The sequence below is a fragment of the Loxodonta africana genome, chromosome 20 (genome assembly GCF_030014295.1).
Source record: "Loxodonta africana isolate mLoxAfr1 chromosome 20, mLoxAfr1.hap2, whole genome shotgun sequence".
Classification (NCBI taxonomy): domain Eukaryota; kingdom Metazoa; phylum Chordata; class Mammalia; order Proboscidea; family Elephantidae; genus Loxodonta; species Loxodonta africana.
Window position 1 is genome coordinate 24,440,245 of NC_087361.1, and position 26,349 is coordinate 24,466,593.

Below are 26,349 nucleotides of genomic sequence, written 5' to 3' on the forward strand. Positions count from 1 at the left end.
TTTGTAAAAACAAAAGCCCCCGCACGTAAACAAGAAAGAAAATAATGTTGGCTGGCGTCATTATATAAATCTTAGAATCAAAAAATGTACTGGGTTAATATTCCATAACACAGTAAAATTTTTTGACACAGGGAAACTGTGGATTCAATACTATCTACAAGGAAGCCTAATCTTTGAACAGTACAGAATGGTTTATGGGTGATAAATTATACAGCTTAGCTTTGCACTCCTCTCACCAATCCTTACAGGACATGTATCCTTCTCCTAAACGTGTACTTACTGTTTATCAACATCAGTCCAAAATGTCTATCACCCCAAATTAATCAGCTTCCGTCTGAGTTCCTCTGAGGTTTTATGGTGGGATGTGCTGGAACTCACATATTACAAAGTCGTTTTTCAAAACCACCTTAATTTTAAATTCTGCTTCTAACTTAGCTTCCATTTTCCTTCATACCTTTCTCTCTCTGTATGTACATTTCACACCAATGCGTCTTTACCTTAAAAAATACTACTAATACATTAATACACATATAGGCAGTAATTTTTGACAAAGTTGTAGTTTATTTACCAAGAAAAAAAATGTTCATTTTTATTTTAAAAATTTAAGTATTGTTATAGTGGTAGTCCTTAATTGAAGGCGATGACTTCCATTTAGAGGGTTCATATAGACATTCAATATTATACAGGGTTCAATGTAATATAGTTCAAAATTAAACAGTGATTAAATTATCATTTACATGAAGAAAACCTCTTTAATTCTTGGAAGAATGACCAAAATATGCTGTTTTACTACTTATAAAATGTTATTAATTTGGTTTTTTGTTTTTTGCTAATTGCATCTAATTTACTTTTATCAACTTTACAAAAGAGAGCCTTAGTTTTTGTAAGCGGCCTCCATTTTAGTTTTAAATGTAATTCTTTTCTGCCAGTTAAAATAATTTAAAGATGTGCACAATCTGTTTGAGTTGTTTAAGGCAAGTGCCAAGCACATTTTAAAAGGTAATAAACTTACCAAGTAGAATGTTCTCCCAAAGGAAAAAATAAAAATAAAAAAAGACCATGACAGTTCTCTTTTTTGACAGATGTTTAAATAGCACTTTACTTTTAGATCATTTAAAAATAATTTGACAGCTGAACCGCCTATGGTCATAACACATAATCGCTTACAAAGGACAAGCAACAGATACAGAATTAATGATATACTTTTAATATTTTGACAAGTCTTTTTAAGTTGGTGCCTACTGGCAATTAACGGGATTTTTACATCCAATGTAAAAAGATTTAGAACATAAACTGACACTAAGTAATGAATAAAATTTCCCTATGCCATGCAGAAAAGAAGTCAACTTTTTACACATCATCACTCCTAAATACTTGTAATTAAAATCCAAACTGTTCCCACTTTTGTATCATTGTCATTCTTTGGCAAAAGACTCAGAATAGCCATGGGTTAGGAAACAACTGTTCACTCATGGTCTTCATTTTTGCGAAATAAACTTGTTTTGTAAAAAGAATCTGCACTGTGCCTGGCTTATACTAAACAATATTAAATAAGCAAAAATATTATGACTTTGTTGCCTAATCTACTCCTAAAGCTTTGAGTTGTCTTTCAATCTCTTCATCGGAGATTGTTGCCTTTGAAGTAGAGGCAGATGGTAAACTTCGGGCAGCCGACGGAGCTTTGGCCATCTATGTGAAATGAAGGAGAAGAGGAAAAAAAAGATACATTATCAAACTCTTGGATTAGGACATGCCATGAGCTGGGGTCAAAGGCAACGAATGACAGCAACAAGAAAGGATGTGCTGCAAAGAAGTTTAATGTATTTCTCAAACAAATATAAAAACATGCACCTAACAGGAAACCAAAAAACCTGTTGCTCTCTGGTCAATTCAGACTCGTAGCGACCCTACAGGGCAGAGTAGAACTGCCCCATAGGGTTTCCAAGGAGTGGCTGGTGGATCTGAACTGCTGGCCTTTTGGTGAGCAGCAGAGATCTGAACCACTGCACCACCTGGGCTCCCCTAATAGGAAAGGACAATTTAAAACAATTAAGTGACAAAAGTGGTAAAAGCTGTTTCCAAATGAGCAAAGAAGACGTCTATACCTTTCCAGAGATTTCAATTCCAATTTCATCAAGAACTTGATTCACAATATCCTGGCTCTCTTCTTCATCATCAGAGCCTTCAAAGATGTCATCAAGTGTATCATTGACTTGAAGAGGAAACAAAGCAGTTACTTTCAAATGGATTTCAGTTTAGATTTGCATTTTTAGAAGACAGCCCAACTATGTAAAAGTATTTATATCGTACAGAAGGGCAAATTTAAGTGAACCAACAAACTACAAAGGTCACTTTCAAATTGTAGTGAATACATTTTGAGGCACAAAATTGGGAATAATGTTCATCTCAACATAAATGATCCTATAATAAAACAAATCTACTCTGATTTTTTAAAATATCTTTAATAGCTAATAACTTTATGCTATCATAGCTACAAACTTAAAAGCTTTTAAATTTGATTCCAAAAACTCTTATCCATCGAGCTGGTAACTGTTAAACCTGATCAGGGAGAATATGCAAAAATAAAATATTCTGTTAATATCTTGGAGACAACTTACTGTTTTTATGCCTATAACCTCATTTTCAGCCTTCTTTTTTTTTTTAATTTACACTCGAGATGTAGGAAGAATCGTCTACTAAAGTCTAAGGTGCGATACATTATTAAACGTATCAAAAATAAGAATTACGTCCAATTTAACCTTCTGTGTCTGCTGCCGTCGAGTTGATTCTGGTTCATAGTGGCCCTATAGGACGGGAGAACTACCTTATAGTGTTTCCAAGGCTGTAAATCTTTAAAGAAGCAGATTGTCGTATCTTTCTCCCACAGAGCAGCTGGTGGGTTTGAACCACTAACCTTTCAGTCAGCAGTCGAGCACTTTAACCATTGTGCCACCAAGGCTCCTATGATCATTATATTAGTCCTAATTCTCTAAGTTATTAAAAATTCATTAATGTTTCAAAAGCCCTGAAGAAAACATAATACCCAACAGGCTCAAAGTAAAAAATAAAGAACTTCCAGAATTTTTAAAGACAGACCTACACTACCATTGAACTCTAGAAGGAAATAGGTTACTCTGAAGCAGAGTACAAGGGTGGCGTTTAGTACCCGAGATCATTTAATCAGATGCTGTTCACACCCTAACTGCTGTGAATGCTACTAAACCGGGATGCCAGTGCAGAAGCAGGGCTCAGCCGGCACATCCCAGGGTTTTAAAACAATTAGGAAGTATCTTTGCAAAACAATGACGATGATGCCAGTTTTGGACATATCATAGAAGTAATGATTCACTGTTGACCAGGGTGTTGTGAAAGGTCACTTGTTTGCTGCTGGTGAAATAAAAAAAGGGGTCTTTCTGGGAAGAATTTGGTAGTATGAATCAAAAACCTTCAAAAAGTTAACACTCTAAGGAGATTTCAGAAGTTCTGACAAAAAGTAGGTATAAATGTATTTATCAAAGCATTATCAAATACATTAAAAATTCTGAAACAATCTTATTGCCCAACATAAGAAGTTTGATAAATTAGGGTATATCGATGCGATACAATATTAAATAGCCATTAAAACAAACAAACAAAAAAGGCTTTTTAAGGTCATGAATATATGCTTATGTTATACTATTATGCTTTTAAAAAGCAGGATATGGTTCAAATTGAATATATAATATGATCTCATTTTTGTGAAATATGGGAACATACAGGAAAGAAAAGTACCACATCAACAGTGACTACATGTGGCTGTGTGAGAATGAATGGTTTTTATGTGCTTTGTTTCTTTGTATTCTCCATATTTCCACCACAACATGTAATTAGTTTATATTCACAAATAAGAAAACAACAAGTACACTTTAAATTTTAAAATGACTTAGGGAGGAGAAGAAAAAAGAAAGAGTTCCATTATCTGCTACCTCCAATACAAGTAAATCTTCTGTGGTATGAAAGAAGCACCGTAACTCTAAAACAGCCTAATTTATACCAAGAAGAGTTATGTTATTCTCAAGTCCACTTGGTCCACGAATCATAAAATAAAATGACTGGGGCCAATATGTCATAGAAATATTGCATATTTTATCATTTTTCTTCAGAGAAACATTAATAGAATTTTTAGCTTCATCCACTGCCAATTTAAAAATGCACTGAAATTAAAATTTAAATGTCTAGCTACAAAGGTGCACATCAATTCTTTTTTCATCATGTGTGCCTTCATGGATGAAAATATGAGGTTGCTAGAAAATAAACTTGGCTAATTCAAAGAAGAGAAAACTGTATACGTTATTACATCTTATTAAACTTACTCATTTCTTCAGTCATTTCCATTTTCATGTTTTCCTTCTGGAAATTCTGCATTGTTTGCAATGTCTTTTGTGGATCCATCTTCTTGTTAACTGCCTGCATTGTCTTTAAATATATGAAAAGACTTGTGTTAACTATGTAATTATGAAAATTTTACTATGCAATAAGTCCAAAGGGAACACATCAAATGGAAACAGGTTTTGAAAAAGATACACATTCTGCCATAATAAAACATAAGAATTGTTAAGTATTCCAGAAAAACCAAAGTCCTTGGTTGGAAACCATCTGTTTAACATCTATATGATAAAGACCAGTGTGAACAACCTCATCTGAACAGTAGGCAAAAAAATTATGTAATAAAAAACACTGTCAACATAAAATCTACTGCAATTCAAATGGCAAAATTAAATCTACCTATTAAGTGGCAAGTATTTTTTTTTAATATCTAAATTAAAAAAATGAACACAGAATACAATGACATACATTATTTAATCTATCAATAAAATTTAAACAGTGGCTTAAAGAATGAAGAAATGAGTTTTACAAAACCATATGAATAGAACTGTTACACTACATATTCACAACTTATTTCACTAAAAAAGCTTAATACTATCTAGTCAGGCACACAGGAGTCCCTAGGTAGTGTAAACAGTTAAGCACTCACCCAGCAGCTGAAAGGCTGATGGTTTAAACCCACCCTCAGGTGCCTTGGAAGACAGGCCTGGTGATCTGCTTCCAAAACGTCACAGCCTTGAAAATCCTATGGAGCAGTTCTACTCTGTACACACGGGGTCGCCCTGAGTCAGAATGGTCTCAGTGGCAACTAACAACAACCAGAAGTTTGGCTTCCATTACACACATACAGATACAGTGAGTTTTGTATATTAACAGAAACATTTTTTTTTTATACAACAGAAAACGACAGTTTGCAAAGATATGAAGCAAACACTTTTTCTCAATCTGTAGGCAATGCTGCAGCCAAGGCAATCTTTTCAAGAATAGCACCGTACTCTATCCACCACCCCTACACCTCTCCACACACCCAACTCTCCACTGGCTTTCCACTGCTCTTAGTGTTCAAAGCCAAATCCTGTAATTTGGTGGATGAGATATAACATGGACTGAACTCTGCTTAACACTCCAGTCTCATTTGGCACTACAGCACTCTAGCCACACTCATCTTTCATTTCCTTAAACGTGCCATGCTCTCTCCTGCCACAGGATCCTTGCATACACTAGTCCCTCACCTGGAATGCTCTTCTCCATCTGCTTTCACTATCAATACTTCACATCTCAGTTTTTGTACACTTTCTTAGTCAAGTCATCTCTGATTTGCCAGGTTAGAATAGGTATCCCTGTTTAAATCTTACCATATTTAAAATTTTATATTTATTAGCGTAAATTATATTACTGCAATTATAAATAATACTAATACTAATATTGGTGGTTCTACTAATAATAGAGCAGCTAATACCTATACAATCTTACTATGTTCTAGGCACGGCTCCAAGCACTTTACATATAATAATATGAGGAGTAAATGACATTTAATCCTACAAAAAACTTTTTATGTGGTAGGTACCACCATTTCCCATATTTTAAAAATGGGGAATGGAGGCACAGAAAGGCTAGTTAACTCACAGCTACTAAGTGGAAGTGAAATTTGAATCTTGGCAGGCTGGTTCTAGAGTGTATGTTCTTAACCACTGCACAAGCTACCTCTAACTAGACTGCCTCTTAGTTGGACCATAAGATCCATGAAGGTTAAATGCTTGTCTGCTTTGCTTTCTATTGTACCCCCATCTCTTGCTATAGTTCCTGCCTAGAAAACCTAAACAAATACTTGCTGAATTAATACATTTCTAAGAAATTTAGGTGAAAATTCTAATTTAAACATCTCTTTATAGGGCAGGGTGGAGCCCTGGTGGCGTAGTGGTTAAGAGTCTGGCTGCTAACCAAAAGGCTGGCAGTTCGAATACACCAGTCACTCCTTGAAAACCTTATGAGGCAGTTCTACTCTGTCCTATAGGGTCGCTATGAGTTGGAACTGACTCGACAGCAATGACTTTATTTTTTGGCGTTTTGTATGGCAGGATCTATCAGGTATCTTTCACAGCCTACCGCTTGCAGAAAATGGCAAAAACGGATAACTCTCTCTCCTCATCATTACTGAAACTTTATCAAGTGTAGGTATGTGATCTTCAATTATGATCTTTTTCCCTACCAGAAAGATATTTAGCTCTGTCTAAAGAAGAAAAGCAAAAGTTTTTGCTCTTAAAAAATTTTTTTTAAATAAGACCTATCAAGAGTAAGTTAACTGACAGAACAAAACATACACTGATACTTTCTCTATTTCTTAAAGAAAATAACGTGTCACTATGTACTGACTGAACCTGCTAAGATGGATGCATGTTACCTCCACGTGCTCTGTAGTCTAAAAAGTGATTACACACCAGTTTCCTAATATAAGCCTCATAATTTCTCTCTTTGGTAGCTTTTTTTCCTTTTCCTCTTCTTACTGATACTACCCCCTTGCCTATATCTAATGCCTAATGATATTCTAAAACCTAGGTTTTCTGCAAAGTCCTTTGTATCAACATATTCAAAGAGCTGTGCAATTTAACAAAGCTTAGCACTGACTAATGTATAGTGGGTAGTTTCCTTTTTGGACATATCTCAACTTTGCCAGTTGAACTGTAAGATCCTTAAGGGCATGGCCTTTGTCTTAAACTTCTTCCAGTTCTTCCCAGTGCTTGATATCTAACAAGCAGCTATTTTTTTATATATGACTGAACGACTCATAGTCCTTTAACACTACAGTAAAAACATTATTTATGTAAATACGAGTTCTTGATAAACATGAACTGATAAATCCTTCTGACAGTATTCATATGAAAACGAATCAAGATGAAATTATTACTCAAAAGTAGTCAGAATTTATAGATTAATGAAATTAGAAGCTCAAAAATCTTCAGAGAATTTAACGGAAAAAAGCAAACCCTATGTTAAGGTAATTTCATGAATTTAGAAGTTATACGTGATCTTGGGAAAATGAAAATGTTCTAAAACAAGAAAAAAAATTAAAAAATCAACACAGGATCTAGAAAGGAGCACCTGGGTTATCTCGTAATATCATTCATTTTACGAAAAATTACATAGATTGGGTGCCACATATACACACACACATACACACACACATATATAATGGGAACTCTGGTGGCGTAGTGGTTAAGTGCTACTGCTGCTAACCAGAGGTTGGCAGTTCAAATCCGCCAGGTGCTCCTTGGAAACTATCGGGCAGTTTTACTCTGTCCTACAGGGTCTCTATGAGTTGGAATCGACTCGACAGCAGTAGTTTTGGTTTGGTTTGTTTTATATATATATTAGGAGGTGCTTTTAAATTTGATTTAAAGATCGATATTCAAACATTTTAGGTAAGAACTATAAATCTGGGCAAGAAAGGCTACTACTTACCTTTGCCGTAGTAGACATTGCTCCAGCCATCTTCATCTGGGAATTCATCACCTTTGTTTGTGTGGACATAGAAGTGACTTTCGAACTTACAGCAAAAGTTCTTGTTTTCTGTTTCCGCAGATGAACAAGCTGTTTGGCTAAAACCCTGCAAGCTTCTTTATTACCAATCTTGGCCATCTTCTTAATTTCTAATTCCTAAGAAAGAAAATAAAGAGAAAGGAATAAAATAATTTCTACAGGGTAGTAGTTTTAATTCTAAAGTGATTTAATTCTAAAGAATAGATCTAGCCTATACTCATGGGGTCACCATGAGCTGGAACATACTTGAGGGCAACTCATTGGTCGGTTGGATGGTTATGTAAAACACCCACTTCTCCCTGATCATAAAAAGGGGAAGAGACCCTCATAAAGTCACAGACGCAAGGAGCAGTTTGAGGGGGCAATTTATTCCACATGTCTGCGTGGGAGGGAGAAATAAAATCTATTACCTTCTTCCACAAAAACAAAGCAGTTCTACCAAACAGTACACACAGAGAGCCCAGGAGAAAATTTTAAAAAACTGATAAAGAGCAAGGTGGTAAATTTAAAGCAATCACATAGACAATTACTTTAAATAAAATGTTCCATCTAATACTTCAATTGAAAGGCAGATTGTCAAACTAGATAAGAAAGCATACTCAACTACATGCTACCACAAGAAACCAACTTAAAAAAATTTTTAAAAAAGGTGGGGGAAGCTAGATTACAAATTAAAGTATGAAAAAGTATATACCGTAAAAATACTTAAAATACATCTGATGTGGCTATATTAATACACCAAATAGACTTAAGAACAGGGAATATTATCAGAAATAAAGAGGCATTTCATAGCGATCAAGGAAACAATTCACACAGGTGTCAAACAATTCTAAAATGTTTATGAACTATTAACAGTGTTTGAAAATATATGAAGCAAAAACTGATGGAACTATAAAGGAGGAATAGACAAATACACAATCACTGTAAGAAATTTCAGCAATTCCTCTCTTAAGTATACCAAGAAAACCCATAACAATACTTAAGAAACACTATCAACCAACTTGACCTGACTGCACTTACAGAATACTCCACCACCAACAGCAGAATGCAAGTGTACGCACTAAACAATCACCAAGATTTCCACATCCTGGTGCCAGAAAAAAAGGCGAGGTCCCATAAATTTAAGAGGACTGATATCATACAAGGTATGTTCTCTGATCACAATGAAATTAAGCTAGAAATCAATAAAGGAAATATAGATGGAAAATTACCAAATAAGCAGAAATCAGACAACATAGTTCTAAATCAATCATGGATTAAAGAAAAATATCACAGAAAAAATTAGGTAACAGTTCGTACTTAGTAAGATAAAAATACAAAATATCAAAATCTGCAGACTATAGTTAAAATAGTTTTTAAAGGGAAATTTATAGCATTAATAGTTTACATAGGGTAAAGAAAGTAGAAAAAGGAGAGCAAATGAAACAAAACAAGCAAAAGGAAGAAAACAATAGAAACAAAAAGAAGAAATCTATAAACTAGGAAAGAAAAACAAATACGGAAAATCAATGAAACCAAAAGGTGGCTTTTAAAAGTGGTCAATCAAATTGATTAACCACTAAACAGACTGATGGGGAGGAGGGAGAGAAAGAGGGCAAAAGAAAGAGAACAGAAATTACCAAGATCAGGAATGCAAAAGCAGACATCACTTCATACCCTACAGACATTAAAGGATAATAAGGGAACATTACTAAAGCTTATTAATGAAGACAGATAAACTGATTCACCCTACATTTATGAAAAAAAAAAAAAAATTGTAGTTTAAAAACCTATCCACAAAGAAAACTCCAGTCTCAGGTAATATTACTAACAAGTCATATAAAACCTTTAAGGAAAAAAGAGTTACCAATTCTACACAAACCCTTCCAGGAAAAAAATAAATAAATAAAGGCAGAGAGGTACATATACTAGGAGGCCAGCATTACTCTGATATCAAAGCCAGATAAAGATTAAAATAAATAACTATAAATCAATATCCCTCATGAACATAGATAGATATTCTTAATAAAATTTTAGCAAATTAAATAAATATTAAAAAAAGACATCATGACCAATTGGAGCTTATCCCATGACCAAAAGATTGACTTAAATTTAGAAAAGCAACCAATGTAATTCACTATACTAATAGACTAAGAAAAACAAAATGATCATCTTATTATTAAATGAAAAAAAAAAAGCATTTGACAAAATTAGACTAAATTTCTTTTTGATAAAAACTCTTACCATACTAGATATAGAATGGAACTTCCTCAACCTGACAAAAGGCATTTACAAAAAACCTACAGCTAACATCATACTTAATGGTGAAAGACTGAATGTTTTCCCCTAAGATCAGTAAAAAAGTAAGAATGTGAATTCTCACTACTTCTACTCAACATTATACTGGAGGTTCCATCCAGTGTAACAAGGCAATAAAAAACAAATAAAAGGTACTGAGACCAAAAAAGATGTAAGGTTTTCTTTATTCACAGACGACATGACTGTCTATGTAGAAATCTAACAGAATCTACAAAAAAGCTACTAGAATAGGTAAGTTTACCAAGATTGCATGATTCAAAATCAATATATGAAAATTAAATATATTGTCTGCTGAAAAAGTAAAGAAGACCTGAAGCGCTTACTGAAGATCAAAGACTACAAGCCTTCAGTATGGGTTATGCTTCAGCATAAAGAAGTAAAAAATTCTCATGACTGGACCAATAAGCAACATCATGATAAACGGAGAAAAGAGTGAAGCTGTCAAGGATTTCATTTTACTTGGATCCACCATCAACGCCATGGAAGCAGCAGTCAATAAATCAAACAACATTTGCACTGGGCAAAAATGCAGCAAAAGACCTCTTCGAAGCGTTGAAAAGCAAAGACGTCTCTTTGAGGACTAAGATGCACCTAACCCAAGCTATCAAATTTTAAATCGCCTCATATACATGTGAAAGCTGGACAATGAATAAGGAAAATAAGAATCTATGCCTTTGAATTACGGCGTTGGAGAAGAATATTTGAATATACCACGAACTGCCAGAAGAATGAACAAATCTGTCTTGGAAGAAATACAGCCAGAGTCCTCCTTGGAAGCAATGATGGTGAGACTTGGTCTTGTACTATGGACATGTTATCAAGAGGGGCCAGTCCCTGGAGAAGGAAATCATGCTTGGTAAAGAAGAGGGTCAGTGGAAAAGAGGAAGACCCTCCCTCAATGAGATGGACTGACACAGTGGCTGCAACAGTAGGCTCAAACACAGCAACAATTGTGAGTATGGTGCAGGACCGAGCAGTGTTTTTTGTTCTGTTGTACATAGGGTCACTATGAGTCGAAACCTACTCGAAGGCATCTAACAACAACAACTAGTTATTACACAAAAAGTGAGTGACCAATTTTTTTTTTTATTCATTTATAATAGCATCAAAAATGTGAACTTCCTAGGGATACATCTGACAAAAGATGTGCAAAACGTGTACACTCACATGTATAAAACACTACAGAGAAAAATTAACAAAGATATAAATAAACGGAGAGAGATAACATGTTCATGGATTGGAATAGTCAATATTGTTAAGATGTTAGTTTTCCCCAAATTGGTCTACATATTCAATGAAATTCCAATCAAAATCTCATCTTTTTTGGAGAAACTGAAAAGCTAATTCTAAAGAGTATATGGAAATGCAAAGCAACCAGAATAGTCAAAACAACTTTGAAAAAAAGTACAGAGTTGAGGAACTAACAATACCTGACTTTATAACGTACCATAAAGCTATAATAATAAAGACAGCATCATATTGACTTAAGAATCATCATATAGATGAATGAACAGAAAAGCGAGTCCAATTACAGGCCCACACATATTTGGGCAATTGATTCTCCGCAAAGATAATGCCATATTTGAATGAGGAAAGGATAGTCAGCAATAAATAATGTTGAAAACCTGAATTTCCATATATACAAAGTGAACCTCAACCCTTATCTGACACCATAACCAAAATAAGAAAACCTGTTTCAGAGTCGATTCTGACTCATAGTGATTCTATGGGACAAAGTAGAACTGCCCCATAGGGTTCCAAGGAGTGGCTGGTGGATCAAAACTGCTGACCTTTTGCTTAGCAGCTGAGCTCTTAACCACTACGCCACCAGGTGTCCACCTGACACCATACTGGAACCTAATTCAATATGGACCACAGTCTAAAATGTAAAAACAAAAATGAAAAGCTTCTAGGAAAAAAAAAGAGAAAAAACAACTGACTTTGGGTTAGACAAAGATTTCTCACATGATGTTAAAAGCACAGATCATACCAGAAAAATTGGTAAGTTGTATTTGATTGAAATAAGAAACTTTTGGCTCTTCAAGACACTGTCATGAAAATAAAAATGCAAGATCTAGAACTTGGAAAAATATTTGCAAAACATATAACTAATAAAGCACTTGTATCCAGAAATTATAAACAATTCTTACAACTAAATATTAAGAGTCTGATACACTATGATACAGTCACTATATAAGGACAAATATTGTATGATCCCTTTTTTACAAGAAGACAAGAACAGATAAATACAGAGAAACCAGTGTTTAATGGTGGTTACCATGGAGAAAAGAGGGAGATAGGTTTTTGTAGAGACCTGTCAGTTTTGGTGATGGGAAAAATGGCATCAAGTTTGGAAGTAGTGAGCACAGCACAACCTTAGTAAAGCCAAGTGAGCACAAATATAAGGCTGTAGACACAATTAAAGAGAATGCTGACAAACTGTGGTAAATGTATCTAATGTCAATGAACAATTTGTGTGGAAACTGTCAAAGAAAAAGGGATATACAGTCTTGTAACAGTAATAACTAAAAAATATGTGTATGATTACACTGATAGATACGTACACATAAATATGTACAGGAAGGCATATATGCATAGTGTATGTACGGGTATAACTACAGGCATATGTACATACATGTTTATGTGCACTGCATATAGTTTCAAATATAAAATAACGCACATGGGGGTACAGTTATGGATACTTACTGGACAAAACCAAACACCTCATGGGATCGGTTTACTGGGTTTGAGGCTTAGGACCATAGTTTCACAAGTCAACTCGGTCAACTGGCACAATACAGTCCATTAAGACAATGTTCTACATTCTAGTTCAGTGAGTAGCATCTGGGGTCTGAAAAGCTTACGAACGGCCATCTAAGACAAAACTATTGGTCTCTGCTTGTCTGGGGTGAAAAAGAAGGAAACCAAAAACTCAAATTAGAATAGTCTATAAAACTAGTAGTCTACACAACAACAGCCTCATCTACCTTGAGGCCTGAAGAACTAGATGGTACCCAGCTACCACTACCTACCGTTCTGACCAGGGACTCCATAAACGGTCCCTGAGAGAATGGGAGAAAAATGTAAACAAAACTCAAATTCCTTAAAAAAAAAAAAAAGGCCAGACTTAGCAGACCATTAGAAACTAAATGAAATCCCAAGATTATCTCCTGGGACACCCTTTAAACTTGGAATCAAACCACTCCTAGAGGTCAACTTTCAGCCAAGAGACAGATTGGACCACAAAATAAATACCGTCACCTATAAGTATTCTGCACCTCTAAAAAATTATCTAAATGAAACCAAATGGTAAACGTTTTCCCTAGACCAAACACGAGACGGTAAGGCGGGAACGGGGAAGCTACATTAAGGGAAATAGAACTATCAGGATGTAAACAACCAGAACGCTGATATATTGTGAAAAATGTAGCCAATGCCACTGAACACTATGAATAGAATTTGTTAAATGAGAACCTAATTTACCGTGTAAACTTTCACCAAAAACACAATAAAATATATTTTTTTAAATGGTTAATATAATTGAATAGACATTTTGGAAAAGAAGATACATAAATGGCAAATATAAGAAAAGATGTTTAATTCCTTAGTAATTAGGGAAATGAAATTTAAAACCACAATAAATTACTACTACACACCCACTGTTGTTGTTAGGTGCTGTCTAGTCAGTTCTGACTCACAGTGACCCTATGTACAACAGAACAAAACATTGCCTGCTCATGTGCCATACTCACAATCGTTGCTATGTTTGAGTCACAACAAGCTGAGAGATGAGTGGTGGACACACCCACTAGAATGGCTAAAAGACTGTCAATTCCAAGTATTATGAGGATTGTCAATTCCAGGTATTGGCCAGGGTGTGGAACTGTGACTACCATACACTGCTGAGAACAGAGGTGTGATAGCCACCTTGCAAAACTGTTTGGCAGTTTCCTACTCAGTTAAATATACATACACTTACCCCACAACCCAAAAATCTTACCCAAGAGGAAAGAAAACATGCGTTCACACAAAGACTTCACTTAAATAGTTATAACAATCTTATTCAAAACAGCTAAAACCTAGGTACAACCCAAGTGCCCACTGGCTGGTAAATGGATAAACAAATGTGGTATATCCACATAATGAAATACCATTTGTTTATAAAAATGAATGAAACTGATACATGCGACAACTTTGATTAACCTCGAAAAATTATGCTGAGTGAAAGGAGCCATATTTAAAAAGAAAAGAAAAGAGGGTTCATAGTATATGATTCCGTTTATTTAAAATTCTAGAATATGCAAATTAATCTATAGTGACAGTAGTGTCTGCCTTGCTGGGGATGAGAGCGGCAGGGAGGGACAGGTAGGAGGGATTACAAAGGACACGAGGAAATTTTTGTGAACGAGGAGTATGTTCATTACCCTGACTGTGGTAATGGCTTCATGAGTGTACATGTATGTCAAAATGTATCAAATTTTATGCTTTAATTATATGCATTTTATTGCATGTCAATTATACCTCAAGGTGTGTTTTTAAAAAAGATTTAAGCTAGCATATATTTAAAAACATACCATAAAAGATATTTAAAGCTGAAACAGTCTACTTAGAACAATTATATTCATTGTCACACACTGATCTTTAAAATAGCAAGGAAGCCATCTACAAGTGACTTAATTATTTTCTTATAACCTTTTCTTGTTTTCCATGAGTATTTTATCTTTGCTGTTAGCTGAAAAGAAGGTGTCTCCATGTTTTGAGCAATTATATATCATCCCCGGCATTTATGACCTTCACATACTGAGAAATAACTTGATTCTATAATCAGCAGATTTCACAGAATCCTGATAAAAGTCAGCAAAACGCCACAATTATCAAAGGTAGGCAGAAAAAACGTAGCAAGGTGTTAAATGCCATTTCCTCGTCAAGTAAATCACTTACCACCTGCCATGTGCCTTTTTCCTAGTTAGCTAATTATGCCGACACTAATTTCCAAATTTGTCTGAAAAGTTAAACTGAAATTTAATGTTCTACTTACCAGCTGTTTTTCTTGTTTCTCTAAAGCTGCTCGATCTCTGATTATAGCTCTCTGTGTACCTCGTAACTCTCGATTCTGCTCCTTTATTACATCTAAGAGAATCACAAAAGAAACCTAAATTTATGGGTTATAAAATTTTCTTCAATACCACTGAAAATACTGAATTCAAATAACTCAAAAAAAAAAAAAGAAACTTGATCTATTAGGTATTAATTTTTCTTTCAATCCAATCTACTACAACTTAATCAAATTTAAAACTTGGACTACAAATATATAATATTTATATAAATAATATGTAATTATTTATACTTATAGGACTAAATATAAATATTTATGGAAATAAATATATTCACTCTACAATGAACTGAAGTAACTGTGTCCAAATACGCTGTAGTCTGAGGTTTAACTGAAAGTATACATAAATCACAGTGAAATATTCCCTTTGAGAATTGATTAGTAAAAAATATCGTATATGGCACATATTTATGCCATGTGTGCACAGGCATGCACACACACACACTTTTCGTCTCTTTTTGTTCCATTACTGTATAAAATTCTAGGAAGACAAGTCATGTACTTATTAAATCTTTTTTCTACAATAAGTCATCCTAACAGAGTAAAAAAGCAGGCCTTCGCAGTGAGGATGCCCTTATTTTGAATCTCACCTCTATCATTTGATCATCACATGCTATCTTGGAAAAGTGAGCTAACCCTGTGAATCTCAGGTTTCTTGTTCATAAATGGCATGGATTGAATTATGTCCCCCCAAAAATGTATGTATCAATTGGGCTGGGCCATGATTCCTGGTACTGTTTGATTTTTCTATATATTCTATGATGTTAATGAGGGTGGACCTCAGTTGTGTTCGTGAGGCAGGACTCAACCTCCAGGATTAGATTGTATCTTGAGGCACCCTCTTGAGATAGAAAAGACATAACCAAGAACAGAGACAGGGGGACCTCACACCACCAAGAAAGCAGTGCTGGGAGCACAGTGCGTCCTTTGGATCTGGGGTCCCCAACTCATAGTGACCCTATAACACAGAGTAGAATGGTCCCATAGGGTTTCCAAGGAATGGCTAGTGGACTCTGCTGATCATTTGGTTAGCAGCTGTATCACTTAACAACTGCACCACCAGGGCTCCACTATAATAACCCAAACCCACTGCCATCGAGTCCAATTCATAGTGATCCTACAGGACAGAGTAAAACTGCCCCATAGGGTTTCCAAAGAGCAGCTGATGGGTTCGAGCTACCAATCTTTTGGTTAGGAAACAAGGTCTTAACCACTACACCACCAGGGCTCCTTAATGAGTAACAAAAAAAGAAAACTAAACCCATTGCTGTTGAGTTAATTCCAACTCATCGCAACCCTATAGGACACGGTAGAACTGCCCCATAGGGTTTCCAAGTATCCAGGTAGTGGCTGGTGGATTCAAACTGCTGACCTTCTGATTAGCAGCCAAGCTCTTTAACCACTGTGCCTAATACAAACAAAAACACCCACTGTCGATTCAGACTCAAATAGGCACTATAAATTCCTTTTTTTTTTTTTAATTCAGAGGAGTGAATCCAGGGTTGGTGAGGTAAGTAACTTCCTCAAGGGAAATCTCTGCCTGTGGGGCCAGGACTCATGCCCAGGCAGCATGATATGAAACCCTTCGATTTTAACCATTATGCATTTTGAAGCCCTGGTTGCCCAGTGGTTAAGAGCCTGGCTGCTAAACCAAAAGTCAGCAGACTGAATCCACCAGCTGCTCCTTGGAAACCCTACGGGGCAGTTCTACTCTGTCCTATAAGTCGGAACTGACTTGATGGCAAAGTTTTGTTTTTTGTTTTTTTTTTTATCCTTTTCAAGCAAACAATAAAGTTAAAAGAGATATAATTCCTATAAATATAGATTCCCAGCAATGAAAATACACAGTATGTAACTGAGAATGAAAAACATTTCAAGTGATTATATAAAACATAACTATTCAATTACCATGACTTTCTGAATAAGTTAAAATAAATGTCAAAGTTCTTATACCCTACATACACATATTTTCCCTTGTTTACTTTGTTTCTTAATTAAGTCATATTGGTGAACACCTAATGCTCAGGATCTAGTGGGGATGTATTCTAAACGGTCCTTACATACAGGAATATTAAAAGTTGTATGTTAATATGGGAGCTGGAGACAGACCGCTTTGTCCTCCTCCCTGCCCTCCTTTCTCCTACCATGACTAGGACCCAGTGGAAACACACCACTCATGTAAAACAGAAGAAGAGGCTCTTCTGAGGCCAAATATTTGGGAACTGCTGAAGCTGAAAAAAATAAAAGTAAACAGATTTCTTTGTTTCAAGACGTCTAAGAGAACTGTCAATATATGACTATGCATTGTCGATCCATAATGGGAGAATATATTATGGATTATTTCCCCAAATTATTAAACCAAGGATCACTTTTAAATATCTATTAACTGTCCTCCAAATCAGTGTTCCATAGAGCATTGTTTGGGAGTCCTATTCTAAGATAACATGGAATCTTTTCTCAGATATGTGTAGACTGACACTAAACAAAATAGCAAAGGCTCTCCTTTCCCTCCTTCAAAGCAATCATCACCCTTCTCTTCCTCAACACTGGAACACTCCCACTGTTCTTCTTTTGGACTTAGTTCCATATCTTGCCAAAGCCAATGGACTGGTGTGAAAATATTCACCACTTCCCTCACTGTTTCAATAGAAAATATGTTCTAAATTTAAAACCATGAAATTATAAATGAACTTCTGGAGTACAATCCCTTTGTGTTCTAGAGATTCCCCAAACTCAACTCTCTAAGTTGAAGTATCTCAATAGTGATGTTATAGGAGCATTGTGCTACCAAAAAAACTACTACACTCATAAGTTAAATTATGACCAAAGAATTGGCACAAGGTGAAAATTGCTGAAAACCTTGATTGCTAACATCTAGAATTCTGCTGATATATATTTTTTCATTACTAAATATAGCCATCTTTGTTGGAAAACAAATACTATGACATAAGATTTAAACAAAACATAATGATCAAAATAGTTTGATTTTTTGCTTTGCTTAGTTTTATTAACTATGTGTACCGTAACCGTCACTATACTTTAGAGAAAGTAAAATAAAGAAAATTAACTACTGCATATTCCACAGCTTTAGAGTTGGTTAATAGATCTATTAATATTTAAACAGTTCTAAGCTATAAACTGAGAGCATCTGATGTTATATACCAAAACACAGTCATAACACTTTAAAACGTATCATGGTAAGTAGAAAAAGACAGTAAAACATCCTTTCGTATGAAACCACAGGAATATCCTATAAAGCAAAAAAATCACTTCTATACTAAACCCACGTTTAATAATTTGATTTCTAGATAGTTCAGAAGGAATAACACGAGAAAAGTTCTCAGACACTTTTAATGTTTTTAAGGTCAAGGTTATTTTCCATTTTATGTATTTCTTATTAGGTATTATTCCTTCCCAAGATGACAAGCTCTTTAAAAGCATAAAATACATGTATTTTATTTATTTTTTATTCCCACCTCACTTTAAGCCAAGTACTATCCCAGCATATTATACATAACAGTGATCTAAGAGAGTACAAACATACACATTGACGTGTAAAAGGATTTGTTTTACAGACGTATTTAACACATTCCTTTAAGATGTTTATTAAAATCTACTGGTTATCAAGATGGTTCATAATTTAACAATATTAAAATATGAACTATGATAGATATCTCTCTACAGTGAAAAGATGAAACATTAAAATAATCAGATATCTCCAGTATAAATTTCTTTTTTTCCCATTTTCAGTTGAGTCAAGATAATGATAAGTATGTACAGGGTATTCCTGACATCTAGGACAGTAGAAACCCTTGGCTCCTGTCCATCCCCTGCTTCCTTCTTAAGGAATAAAAATGTGCCCTGAATTGTTCATATTCTACCACTCCATAATAGACAACAGCAAGTACACGGGGCTTTCAAACCATTAACATGTCCAAGGTACATGGTTATGACTATGCTCTTTCTGGTACCACGGACAGTGTTGGAAAAAATGTAGAACAAAATTCTAACTCACAAAAAAAGATCAGACTTACTGGTCTGACAGAGACTGGAGAAACTCTGAGGGTATGGCCCCTGGATACCCTTTAAACTCAGTACTGAACTCACTCTTGAGATTCACCCTTCAGTCAAAGATAATATAGGCCCATAAAACAAAATGAGACTAAATGGGCACACCAGCTCAGGGGCAAGGACGAGAAGGCAGGAGGGGACAGAAAAGCTGGTAATAAGGAACCCAGGATTGAGAGGGGGAGAATGTTGATGCATTGTAGGGTTGGCAACCAATGTCTCAAAACAATATGTGTATTGTTTAATGAGAAACTAATATGCTTTGTAAACTTCATCTAAAGTACAATGAAAAAAAAGAAAAAAAGAATGTACAAGCCAAATGGAAAGTAAAATTTGAGTTTTTAAATATTTAGGTAACAGGCATGAAAGGGGCACACAGCATCCTGGGAGAGATCTGGGTACTACAGGTGACACCATTCAAATGTTGTATTTTATTTTGAAAGAAGGCACATATGTTTCTGGAGAAGAGTCAGTTTATACAGATGGTGGATTTTATTTCTTCTTCCAATATAGGAAATGTGGCATCTCAGCTGATATTCTGACAAGTTAAGGTTTGTCAGAAATCTACAGAATCTGAACTCTGGAGACAACCAGCACAGATAGGTGTCACCTTGATGAGGCCAAAACCAGGAAACTTTGTTTCTCTTCTACTTGCAGCATTCCTCAAATTATCCCTAACCCTGTAGCAGGCTTCAGAGTAGGTGGCAATAACGTATATGCATACTATACAAAGCCCTCAACACTGGTAACATTCCTTTGGGTTAAATAAATGCCATTATTTTAGGGAACTGGTCTCTATAAACTGCCTCAGAGATATTTCTCGTATGCTGAAGACTCTCTGAAACCTAGCAAATATGGAATGTAGGAGAGACTTGGAATAAGAAAGAATTCAACTTTGGAGTTCCTAAAGGATTCCCAGTGACAAAACTGCTGTAAACAACTGCCAAACAAATCCCCAAATTCCAAAAAAAAAAACTGGGAAACATAAAGGGCAAGTCAGGAAGCAGATGCTGAAAAATGGGAACACAAGGAGTGAGGTACTCAACGCAGTCTGAAGTGTATCGGAGAAGACTTCCTGGAGAAAGTAAAAAATTGAGATAGCTCAAGTTACCTACAGAAAGAGGAAAAGAGAATTCTAGGCATAAGGGCATCATAAACAAAATTTGACAGGTGTGAGCAAAAATATGGTATATATTTAAGACTGTAAAAAAAAACAGTGTTGCCGGACAGTAAAACTTCCAGAGACATGATTTCAGAGAATGACAGGGATCAGATCAAGGAGGGCCACAGATGCCTTACTAAAGAGCTTGCCCTTGATCCTGTCAGTAACAGAGATTCAATAAAGGGTTTTACACTGAAGAGTGGTACGGTCAGAGTTCAGTTTCAGGTGGACTGACCACACAGACAACTCTGTAGATGATGGATTTGAGGGCTATGAGACTACAGGGAAGGAAAGCAGAAAGGTGATACTGTAAAGTGCAAGGAAAACAGGATTGGAATTAAGAGCAAGCAGTTGCAGGCACACAGAGAATATCGTATGTGCCAAATATTTAAGAGGCAAAGGAAAAGGACTTGGTAATTAACTGAAGATGGAGAGAAAAATCAAGAACTGCCAACACAGGAAAGGAACTGATTTAAATGAGGTGGTGATGAACTCTGTTGAGGATCTCTTTAATTTGAGGTACTCTGGGACATCGAAGAGATATTCAGCAAATGTTACCCTATATTGGTCTGGAACTCAGATAAAAATATCCAGACATACAAACTTGGAATCCATCAGCACTTCAGATATAATTACAGTAAGCGTAGCCACAATCATATAGGGAGGAATATACAGCGAGAATAGCAATATGGAACCAGGAAGAATACTAACATTTAAGGAGTAGTTAAAAAAAACAAAAGAGAGAGAGAAATAAGGATGGGAGGAAGGAAGGGGAAAAGAAAAAGATTTAAAAAAAAAAGAAGAAAAACCTAAAAGGAAAAGAAAAGGAGTGGTCAGAGGAGTCTGAAAAGAACTAAGAGAGTGTCAAATCGTGAAAGCTAAGACAGAGAATTTCAAGGAAGAAATCAGAGTCAGATGCAAAAGACAGGCCCAAGAGATTGGACGGGGGGTAGGGGTGGGTGGGGAAATGGCATTGGATTTGACAATCTATAAGTCATTGATGATCTTAGCAAGAATTGGTCCAGAAGGTGTAAGGTAAACTGCTATGGAATGGAGGGGTGTCTGAGAAGTGAAGTATAGACAGGAGACACCATTACTCTTTCAAGAGGTTCAGATGAAGAGCAAAAAAAAAAAATTGGGCTTACTAAGAAATGCAGGGCCAAGATACAGTCAGGAAAGGACAGTCATTTCTAGTTCTATCACCCATTAGAGATTAGAGTTCTACTACTAACTGCAAGATGAAAAAAAAAATTGATTCAAAGGTAAAAGAGAAACATTACATGCTACCTAACAAATGTTGAGAATTCCATTTACTTAATAAGAAAAGCAAAATTAAAGTGTGCCATGAGATCTCTAATTAGAAATAACAATAAATATAATCAAAGGGATGAGATCCGGGCTCTTCCAATCAGTAGCTGAAAGTTATTTGGTCCTTTAAGTCTCAATTTCCTCATCCATAAACTGGAGATGATAACAGTACCCATCTCACAGGTTTCCTGGGAATTAAATAAGACACTGCATGTAAAAAGTCTAGCACAGTGTTGGCTTAAAGTAGAATTTCAAATTGTTTTTATTGAGGGTAACAGAAAATACGGTGCTTATACAACTTCATGTTTTAAGGGCTATGTTCAACTGTGCATTCATGACAAATCCTCATCCTGATTTACAGGTTCATAATTACCTTCAATAAATAGGTCACTATCAGTTCAGTGAGGAAAAACAACAACAGTACGTGTGTGTAGATATATATATATATACACACAGATTTTTTTTTTAGGTTATATAAGATATATATATATATATGTATGACATGACAACTTTGTTGTTATTGTTAGTTGCTGTCGAGTTGATTCTGATTCATGGTGACCCCACGTGTGCAGGACAGAACTGTTCCATAGAGTTTTTAAGGCTGTGACCTTTTGGAAGCAGATTGCCACGTGCATCTTCTAAGGCATCTCTCTGCGTGAGTCTGAACTGCCAAGCTTTCAGCTAGTAGTCAAGTATTTGCACCACCCAATATATGTAGTTATATATCACAATATATTTGGATGTGTTATATGTAAATATATAACATATGTCAATATATACATATATATTTGAAGGTTCCTGGGTTTTGCAAATGATTTGCGCCGGACTGCCAACCTAAAGATGGGCATATTGAACCCACTGCAGAAGAATGGGCTGGAAATCTGCTTCCGTAAAGATTGTAAGGAAGAAAGTCCTATGGAGCAGTTCTATTCTGTAACACATGCGGCCACCATAAGTCAGAATCGACTCAACAGCAATAGGTTGGTTTATATAAACATGTGTGTGTGTTGTCATTGTTGGTTGTTACTAGTTGTTGTCGAGTCAATTACGACTCATGGTGACTCCATGTGTCCAGAGTAAAACTGCTCCATAGGGTTTTCAAGGCTGTGACCTTTTGGGAGCAGACCACCTGGCCTGTCTTCCGAGGTACCTCTGGGTGGGTTTGAACTGCCAACCTTTTGAATGCTTGACGTTTGTGCCACCCGGACACTCCACTATCTCTGTGTGTGTGTGTGTGTGTGTGTGTGTGTAAAATAAGTCAAAGTCAGTAAAAAAAAAAAAAGAAGAAAATGTAATTTCAAATTCAAAAGAACTCTTCTATGGCACTGAGGTACATCTCTCATTAATTTCTGTAACAAAATATATACCGGAGAGACTTGTTCATCTTTGTGTCAAAAATGAATTAAACATAACTTTTTGAATAGTAATAAGTGCTGTAATGTTGTCCCCCTTTTTAATTTACATGTGCAGTAGTCTTTAATGATAGAGTATATAACTCTTCTAGCCAATGCGGTTATCTCCCAGCTCTATAAGCAGCTGCATATTCCCCTTGTATATCAGAATTTCATTACTGCTGACACAGATAAAAAGACAGCATATAGTAAAAGACGTTATTATCAATAATCAGCAAGCCCAAGGATCTAGGTGAAATGCATAAAAATAAATGAAATTTCATAATACATGGCCTCATTATTGCTAAGCAGAATGCTGGCACCTTTTAAAGAAAATGAAACAAAAAGCCTTCCTTCTATAAAACAAGGAGTAGAAACATCTGTAAAGCTCTATATCAAAATAATGAAAACACAGATTCATAATTAAGATGTCCTATCAGTAAGTGATCACAATTGACGTCATTCTTTAAGGAAACATGCTATTAAGTATGCAGCCTGGTATTTATAGTAAAAAGTATACACAGTGGTCAAATTTACATTCAGAAATTTCAGACACTGATCTTTAATTTAGGAGAACAAACTTAGCAAAAGTCTTTAAGATTTTTTTCACAAATAAGTTTATTTAACAAAAATAGTATTTCTTTGAAAAATTAACTCAACTACAAATAAGTATACAGTTAAACACCCTAACTCCACACATGCCCATTGTCTTTTTTTTTTTTTTTGCTCCCCTATACATTTGAAGGACAATAGTCATTAGATTACCAAAGGAACCACAAAGTACACCAATGAAAATAACACAGAACTGAGCGATCTATGTCTTTGGAAATACGTGACACATATTAAGCCATTAAAACTATTTAAGATGTTTTGGCTTTTAATATGAAAAAAAGTTTTAAAATTCAAGTTGTCACATCACAGTAAGAAATATGCAACCATTCTTCCTCCTTCTATTAAGTAAATTCTCACTTTATATAAAACTCAAACATCAAAAAAATCCTGAAGTGTTACATATCATCACTGAAGACCAGAATATTGATCCTGAAAGTGTGAAAAAATAAAGTGCCATGATAAAGATTACAAAGCATTGTCAGGAAACACACAAACATACACATGCACACACACACACATGCACACACACACATGCAACTCATTTCATATAATCATATTATATCATGTACCAAGGTGGTAGTTATTCCAGGTATTATAAGTGGTACTTCTCATTTAATCAAAAGTCAATAAACCAAAAAAAAAAAAAAAAAAAATTGTTCAGTCACTCAGGACAAGCAATAATGGATTGTGCTGTGTGATAAGAGAGTTTTAAAATGAAACTGTATATTACACTGAAGAGTGGAATGGTAGGGTGAGGATAATGTCTTTGTTTTCTCCTTCAAAACAATTTTGCTGGCACTGGGATAGTCAATACAAAGGATTGAAAGAGTTACCCCCAGGTCTGGGCTGAGCACCCTGTTTGTACCAACCACCGTCTAGCTACCATTGCTCCTTTTGTGGCAGTTAGACCCTTACAAAGAAGCAATTCTTTGATTCAACAGCAACAACCTAATATTCAACATGTAATGGGAAACAAGACTTTTAAATTACATGAACGAATATAGTTCCTGATCGTGGTCAATGAAAACACTATATTACAGATATAGAATGTACACACAACTTGTATATTCCCATGCATTCATTTGTTTTTCTTTTAAGATAGTGAGCTAAGTGTCTGAAATAATGCAAGTATCTTTAATAATTAAACTACTCTGCAAATAATACATGCCACATCTCTTATTTTAATTAGCAAAAGATGATAAGAGAGAAAATCCATTATGAAACTAAATACAGGCACTTCCCTTGGGTCTCTTTTCTTTTGCTACTGGGGTCTGTCAAGGAGCATTTGTTTCAAATTCCTACTGATGGGGTGTTCTCCGGGCAAGTTCAGTCCACACTCAAGTTCATTTTGTTACTGGAGACTTTTACCTCCCTCCAGGGCCACCCCCGCCCCCAACACACACATTTCCTGCTCGGATATCTACAAGTAGTAGAGCTCCAAACTGAGGGAGCAACAAACCAAGCAGAAGAAACCAACATGAAACTCATCAAAGCACCAAGTCTAACGACATTCAAGGTCCAGCAGCACCCTACCTCCCCCAAATGCTCAGGATTCCATTAAAGAAAATACGGGGGCGAGGGTGGAGGGGTGTCAGAGGGAAACAGCCAGACTGCCCAGGTGAGGCTGAGTTGGGAGTCGGAAGAGATGGGGAAACAGAGCGACGCAGCGAGGGCGTTCACCTGTGGGGCCACTCGATCCAGCCCCGCCCCCAGGGACAGCACCTAGATCGTAGCCCGAGAGCCCCCAAAGACGCCAGGGAAACGCAGAGCTGGGCCCCTCCGGCCCAGCCTGGGACTCACCATCCACGGTTTTCTTCTTGAAGAGGGACGCCATGGTCAGGGACCGCGCCCGCGTGGCCCGGCTCGGCCCGGTCCGGCCCGCAGCTGGGAAAGGGCAGGAGGCGAAGAACAAGCCCTTGGAGGTTTCGGGGTGGCGGAGCGGATGGGCAGGCAGACAGGGTGGGGTGGTCAGAAAGGACCTGAGGAGGGCGGGTATCCGCGAAACTACAGCAACCGCGTCGCCGGGAGCTCAGGTGACCGGGAACTAAGACACTTTTTGGAGAAGTCACTTCTCGGCGGCGCCTGCGCGCTCTGCACACGCGCCTGCGCACTAGGGCCTGTGAAGTCGCCGCCGCTGCCCTCACCACCGCCACTGCCCTCACCTCCGCCACTGCCGGTTCCCTGGGCTCAGGGATCGCGGCGGGCTCGAGGGGTCGCGCGCGGCAGGGCGATTTGGGACCTTGGGTGTTATGAGAGCGTGAGAGACGGCGGCAGTGTTCGGGGGTTTCTGTTCGCGGGTTCTGTTCCGATTGCTGACTGAGATGACCTTGGTTAGCGCTCTCCTGCTGGGTCCCCGGAAACCGAGGACAGATGTGGATCGTCCTGGAACCGCCGGGACCCACTCTGAGTTGATTTACGACAGTCCTGTCGCAGTCGATGTTTATACCGTGTCTTGACAGGAGTGAGGGAAGGGGCTGTTAATGCTGAATCCGTGC

The 26,349-nt window shown here is 36.5% G+C and overlaps 1 protein-coding gene across 2 annotated transcripts; it reads right to left on the bottom strand.

Annotated features, from left to right (window-relative positions):
- Positions 1-25,923, bottom strand: CHMP2B (charged multivesicular body protein 2B). Of its 2 annotated transcripts, XM_010590381.2 has the most exons (6): positions 25,655-25,878; positions 15,239-15,330; positions 7,825-8,019; positions 4,353-4,455; positions 2,106-2,212; positions 1-1,689 (listed from the first exon to the last, which is right to left on the bottom strand). In XM_010590381.2, the coding sequence occupies exons 1-6, from the start codon at positions 25,686-25,688 to the stop codon at positions 1,579-1,581; spliced, it is 642 nt and encodes a 213-aa protein (XP_010588683.1). In that variant the 5' UTR covers positions 25,689-25,878; the 3' UTR covers positions 1-1,578. The 2 variants fall into 2 exon arrangements, with proteins under 2 accessions (XP_010588683.1, XP_023403928.1); XM_023548160.2 differs by lacking the exon at positions 15,239-15,330 and having other exon boundaries at positions 25,655-25,923.
- Positions 25,924-26,349: the final 426 nt, after the last annotated feature.